This window comes from Cebus imitator, unplaced genomic scaffold (genome assembly GCF_001604975.1).
Source record: "Cebus imitator isolate Cc_AM_T3 unplaced genomic scaffold, Cebus_imitator-1.0 Scaffold176, whole genome shotgun sequence".
Taxonomy (NCBI): Eukaryota; Metazoa; Chordata; class Mammalia; order Primates; family Cebidae; genus Cebus; species Cebus imitator.
The window spans coordinates 2,845,225-2,851,919 of NW_016107491.1; the positions used below are offsets into that span (position 1 = coordinate 2,845,225).

Below are 6,695 nucleotides of genomic sequence, written 5' to 3' on the forward strand. Positions count from 1 at the left end.
TGCAATTACTTTGTCAATAATTAAGGGTCAAATATGATTAAAAAAAAACTCTACATATAAATAAGGATTTCTTCCAAACTCATGTAAACAAACTAAATTTAATTAACTTACTTGTTCTCTTATATAGTTTCTTTCAAAGTCTAATTTTAAACTGGTAAGATATTGCCTGTACTTATTCAATTCTCTCAAAGTACATACAACCTACAAACAAAAACACATCAATATTTAAAAAATATTAAATATGTTAACATTATATAAATATTTTAAATATATATTTTAAATTATTTTAATGATTTAAAAATCACTCTCCAAAAAAAATAGCAGTGACCTACAATTTAATGACATTTTGGCATAAAGAGTAATAAACTGCTAACAATGTTGTAGAGTAGTATCTCTCTGCATTTGTTAATCAGCAAGAAATTTCTATCCAAAAATATAACTTAGGCTTAGGCAAGAGGATCTCTTGAGGCCAGGAGTTTGAAATAAGCCTGGACAACATAGCAAGACCCCATCTCTGAAAAAAAAAAAAAAAAAAACCAGCAGAGGGGCATGTGCCTGTAGGGTCCCAGCTACTTAGGAGGCTGAGGCAGGAAAACAGCTTGAGCCCAGGAGGTCAAAGCTGCCATGAGCCATGACTATGCCATTGCACTCCTATGTAGGTAACAAAGTGAGAACCTGTCTCTAAAAAATGTATACATATCACTTTATTAATATGACTAATATAATAAAAGAAGTTTAGTCAACACATTTAGAGTTATCACCGTAATAATTTAAATTAGCTGTAATTGGACTATAATTTTACATATAATAACATTGTTCGACTCCAATTAGAAAGTACTCTATCAAGGTTCTAACAGACTGAAATTTGTAGGTTTCTATTTCATCTCAAGTTTTTAAAAGTATGTGGAACAGAATCCTTGACAATTATACATTGTATAATTATATAATTATATACACTATATAATGCCATTAAAGACAAAGAAGGCTATAATACACATGGGAAAATTAATATATCTTTGTATTCTCAAATTATTTGTCAATAATTTTTTATATTACAAAGAAAAAAGGTGAAGGAAGAGTAGTTTTATTTAGCAACAACTGTTGTCTGATTTCTCTTGATCCAAAACTGAGAAATTTATAGAACTGCCTGTTAAGTACTATCTCACGACCAGGTTCAAAGTGACACAGGCCCCCCCGAGTGAGGTATAGAAACAAGTTTATTTCAAGTTTTAAAGGGTTTCATTGATTAAAAAAAGAAGTAATCTTCAACCCACTTTATTATTGCTGGTGACGTAGCCACCTTTCTTTAATCTCTTCAGAATATCTTTGCGCTTATAGTATGCTTTCAAATGTGGATCATGGAGGCTTTTATATTGGTTTTCCAAAAGTCGACAATAAGGATCAGTCAGGTTAAAACCATAAGAAGGTCGAAAAAGCTGCAAACACAGAGTCAAAAATATGCAAAATTAATGCATTTTTACTTTAAATAACCTATCACAATGATTACAATGTTCATTGAAAATAATGTGGAAGAAGAATCCGAAGCGGTGAAAAACAGCTATAGAAAAATTGGGTTTGGGTGTGCTTTCCTGCCTTTCCCTTCCTCTTTCCTCACCTGCATAAGTTATCTCAAAGACTCACCTTCCCTCAATCAGTTTCTCCTCTAATCCTCTTCAGACCCTGGCTCTCAGTCAAATAAGAAAAAAGAAGAGGAAAAGAAAGGGAATTGATTATAGTTTGTATTAAGTTATAAAGCCAATGCTGGGATGCTTTCTTTTCCTCCTTCCTCTCTCAAATCAGAACATTCTATTCAAAAGATAAAGGGATAATAGTAATTATAATTTTATTTCAATCATCTTAAAATGAACAAAAATAACAGAAAATGTTCATCAAAATTTATAAAAATAACTTTAGCAAATCATAAAAGTAAAACTTGGATATTAAAGATTTTGAGTTAAAGAGTCATTGCATCTTGGGGTTTTTAATGCATGAAATGAACAGTCTCTGAGTGCTAAAGCAAGACAAACACCTGAGGTCTATATTATGCAGTTCAACATACTGAAGAACTAATTTTAAAATGGAAGTTTATTCATTTGTGTGAAGACCAAATACACCTTTAGGCAATAGCCATTGAGATATAAAAGGAGGAAAAGAAAATCAGTTATTAGTTATGTTTCTATATCTGCTGCATTAGAGAAAACAGCTGAGTTATTTAATCTCACCACAAATTAAAACAGTAGCAAAGTGAGCTTTTTGGTGTGAGTTCTCAGTTTTTCAATAGCAGGATGCTGATAATGGCTTACTGGGTGACTTCTGAAAAAGTAGAGAATGAGAGTAGGAAGCTGTGCTAATGTTGTTTTTTAATCCTTTCTTTCCATTTTAAGTTTGCTGGGCCAGAACAACATATGTTTTATAATAGTTCAAAATAATGTCAAATCAAGAAATGACCCAGAGGACAGATAATTGGAGTATGTGGGTAATATGGCAAACCAGAGAGCATCTGCCCTTGCAGGTACGAAGTTCAATTTATACTACCACAACAACACTAAGCACCAATACAGACATGTCTAGAGGCACCAATTTGTGACCTCTGTTTTCTGTTTGGCTGTAGCCACAGTTGCAGTCCAGATCCTAAACACTATGGAGCCTAACTAGTTTGGACCCTTAAATGAACTCTAGAAAGATAGGTAGGAGGATGCTTTGTATGTGGGTGAAAGGTAGATGAGAGGAACGTAATAGGATACTAGCTCTTCCTTTGCATTTAAAAGCTTCTTTAAGTTTCTGACCTCTTGTGTAACATTAAACTTTAATCCCTTCCAAGGAGCCTAACCAGAAAACTAGATTCCCTGATTACCAATGCTTTCCTGAGAAGGCAAAGAAAGGACTCCTATAGGACAAAGCCTTGAATTCAGTGAGTTCACAAATGAAGCCCAGATCTTTTCTGGAAGGGAAATAATCCATAACAATAAGTCAAGGAGTGTACTGAATATTTATTTCAGATATTGACATTTAGTTGTAAACTTTTTAAAAATGTTAACTTTTAGCCGTGACAGGTATATGTTTCTCAATACCAAACCTGAGTGTTACTGACCTGTAAACTAACAACACCTTTAAACAAACCACCCATTTGAGCCAGAGTAACCTTTCTATTGCAAATTAATATATCTGGTTTCCCTTAAAATGTAAATATAAAGCATGACTTCATGAAGAAGGGTACTCTGAAAGAGAAAATTCTTTAGAAAAACTAGTATGGTGCCTAATTATCATTAAACAAATTTCGGGATAAATAATGTAATAAAAATAGGACATCTTTTTGAAAAGTAGTAGACAAGTGACTTAATGGTAGACAGAGGAGATGGCAATAGTGTAAAAAGAATATATTTGAGGGAGGAGACTGAAGATGGAGTTCTAAGTTTATACACTAAAGAGGAATTATATTTCCTGTAATGGAATACGTTTCAAGCATGCTTTTGCAAAGTTTTTGTGGATGTGACTCAAATTGTTTGAAGATGGTATATTTGTAGTTCACTTGCCCTAATGTAACAGAACAGATCAGTTTTTTTAAAAGGGCATTATACTTTTTCCAGAAACAAAACTTGCTTTAAGAAATCACGTTTATTTAGTATGTTAGATTGATTGTATGCCCCTAAAATTCATATGCAATCCGAACCTTCAATGTGATGGCATTAGGAGCTGGGGCCTTGGGGGATAATTAAGTTATGATGGCAGAGTCCTCATCAAGAGGGATAATGTTCCTATAAAGACCACAGGGAATGCTCTAGTCTTCTTTCTACCATGCTGAGAGGTAATGGAAAGACTGCAAAGGGCCCTCACCAGAATCTGACCATGCTGGTGTCCTGGTGTTGGACTTCCACCTCCAGAACAATGATAAATACGTTTATGTTATTTCTAAGCCACCAATCTATGGTACATTGTTATAACAGCCTGAACTGTATAAGGCATTAGGCAAGTATCAAATACCAAGGGGTTCTACTCATTTTTGATGACATCATAGACATTAGAAGGGTAAGTGGGTCACTTAGAATTCTTTCTTGTATAACTTTCTGCAAAATTGATAAAAGCAACCAGTCAAGAATGTACTAAACCTCCTTCAGCATTGACTACTTAGTCAAAGGCTGAGGAGGTATGGGGGTAGGTTTGGTGTTGAGAACTAAAACATGAAAAGGCTTAAGGGAAGTACACACTATAATCCAGTATGATTAAGCATGGTTTGTATAAGGGATCGTACAAATCCAGGTCAATGTGAATACTAAGCAAAGATCAATTAATTGCAGGGGGAGTGGCTATAACAGTTCAGGGTTTCTTATAAGATAGCTCAGATTCATAGACTGGGGAGAAGAAGATAGAGTATGCCAGGTTCGGGGGCAAGGTTGACAAAATACAGAAGTATTAGCCTGGTATTCATGGGCAGGTGTGAAAGATATCAACTTGAGGAAACTGAGCCTCTGGTTGGAGACAATACTGGATAAAAAGGCTGGGGCACATTACGGAGTCTCTTCCTCATTGAGGCAGGTCTTTCTTTCATTGAAATGATGTTAAAGTACTAACATACTAACTCATTTTAACCCCCACTGTTTTAGTTCTTTTTTTTTTCTTTTTAAATTTGTATGTGTAAAACAGTATTCAACTCAAAACAAAATAATGTGTCCTGTGAAGAGAGTTTGGTCCAAGATAGTCAGTTAAAATCATAACACATAATTAAATGGCAGCTAGCACTAATAGCCTTTCACCTCCCAAACATGTTTCTAGGTACATCAAAACTTACTATGTAAGTATACATGAAGTTTTATTATAAGGAATATTAATATGGTACCATGAATTGTAAATTAAGGACTAAGAATTTAAACTTTCTAGCCTATGATTATGTCCAAACCATATTAGATGAAAATGCTTCATATGCATTCTAAACAATACCTTCGGTCAGATTTTTTTTTTTTTCCTGTGAATGTTGATGCAAATTCCTTGAATGGATGTTGTGTGATGCAGTCTCTGAATTGAACAGAAAGTAGTAAAGGGTAAAGGAAAGAAAACGATAAAAACTCGTTCACCTTTTCACCGAAATTCGTAGTATAGAATACAGCATTGCTTCCTGGGATCACAGGCAGCTTGACCCCGAGAGGTAGGTCCAGTAGCTGAGCAGGTCCAACCCCTACAAAGTGGGTTTTGTGCACACCCTGTCAGACACAATTGGAGAATTTTGTCTTTCCTCTTAGTATTCGTTTCGTTTAGACCAATCTACTTCCACTCCAACCAAAGACACCGAAGAATCACACAGTCAGGCAGGGTTCAAGGCCTCCGGAAGTCCTCCCGCTTCCCGGGTCACCAACTCCCCTGGCGTCCCGCGCCTGCCAGTTGCGGCCGGTACAGTCCGAGCCACCGCCACCGCCGCCGTCCCCGGGCGCCGCAAGAGGGCGGCCTCCTGAAGCGGGACGGTTGGGAGCCTCACGACCCTTGCTTGAGTGGAGATCCCTGCCCCGCTCCCCACCATGCTGCGGCCGCCAGAGAAAGACGCCGCCCGGCTTGCGGCCACTCACGTCTCCGCACTGCTGTGTGTCCGCGGCCAGGGCGCTGGCGACCGTCTTGGTGACGGCGACGTGGGCAGGCTTGGAGCAGGCGCCGAGGTACAGCTCCATGGTCGGCACGGGCCCCTCCGCTCTCCTTCCCTCGCACGCGGTTGCCCCTCTGTCCGGACCCGACCAGGAACGGCCAGGGCCTCACGACCGCAGCCTCTACCCCCAGCGTTCCAGACTCGGAACGGCAGCGGCCCCAGAAGGGCGGCGGCCTCCTGAGGGGGAGGGGCGTGGCTCGCGCTGGGCCCGAGAGCTCCCGCACAGTTGGAGAAATCGGTCCTGGGGGCCTGATCTGAGAGGACCACTGTGGAAACTTCTTCCCTCTCTGAAACCATCACCCTTCAGCCAATCCTAACGAAAACGTGTATGCTATGTTGGTCGGTAGCTGGCTAATTTCTCCTGGCCTCCAAGGAGCCCTGTTCCGTCCTATAAAAATTTCCGAGTGATTGTTTTGGCCCATTCTACATCTTCCCTCATAGAGACCACACCTCATGCCCAGGCTCCCACAACTTCTTCCCACACCAGGTCCACAAGGCAGGCGTGTTGGCTTCCTAAGGGGCTCATTGCCTGCCTCCTGCCTCCTCTGTCTCCTAGGCTTCCTTCTCCTTTCTAGCGCTCTTTACCATTCTCCGACTGTCTCCTCTCTGCTCCTGCTGCTCGATCCTATTCAGCTGGAGGGTTGGGGAACTCTTTCTCCCCAACCCGCCAGCTGAAATGCATAAAGTGCTTGACCCTTTGGGGCCAGTCATTGAGCTAGGCACTGGATAGGACACAGCCGTGAGTGAAATATGGCCCTGGCCTGTAAGAAGCGAACTAGACCCACTTGGTGTTTAGACTAACTTCGTATATTCTTTCTATGAATGCTTGGTGCTAGAGGCCTGATCTGAGAGGACCACAGTTGAAACTTCATCTTTATTTCTAGCCCGACTATTTCTTGAGAATGTACCAACCTCCAGATACTATGCTAAACACCCTTTAAACATTTATTTATTGCAATAGTCTTATCAATGATTACCCTTGATTTTTCAAAGATTGAGGAAGAATAACAATTGCTATTAAATGGTGGTTCTTGAGGCTGTTTTCTTAATCAGTATACTCTGCTCT

General features: G+C 39.3%; 1 protein-coding gene across 5 annotated transcripts in view; it reads right to left on the reverse strand.

The window, feature by feature from the left end:
* The window catches only part of FSIP2 (fibrous sheath interacting protein 2), a 93,627-nt gene extending 87,385 nt beyond the window's left edge, over positions 1-6,242 (reverse strand). For 3 of the 5 annotated variants that reach the window (XR_005202885.1, XM_037744484.1, XM_017545064.2), the window contains exons 1-3: positions 5,556-6,242; positions 5,070-5,195; positions 1,275-1,436 (exon numbers count right to left, since the gene is read on the reverse strand). Coding sequence is in view for 4 of the 5 variants with exons in the window: in XM_037744484.1 (XP_037600412.1) it covers positions 1,275-1,436; positions 5,070-5,195; positions 5,556-5,654 (387 nt within the window). In the remaining variant the exon portion in view is untranslated. Of the gene's footprint in view, positions 1-111; positions 202-1,274; positions 1,437-5,069; positions 5,196-5,555 lie in introns of those variants that run through there. The other 2 variants (XM_037744486.1, XM_037744485.1) reach the window with 2 other exon arrangements.
* Positions 6,243-6,695: the final 453 nt, after the last annotated feature.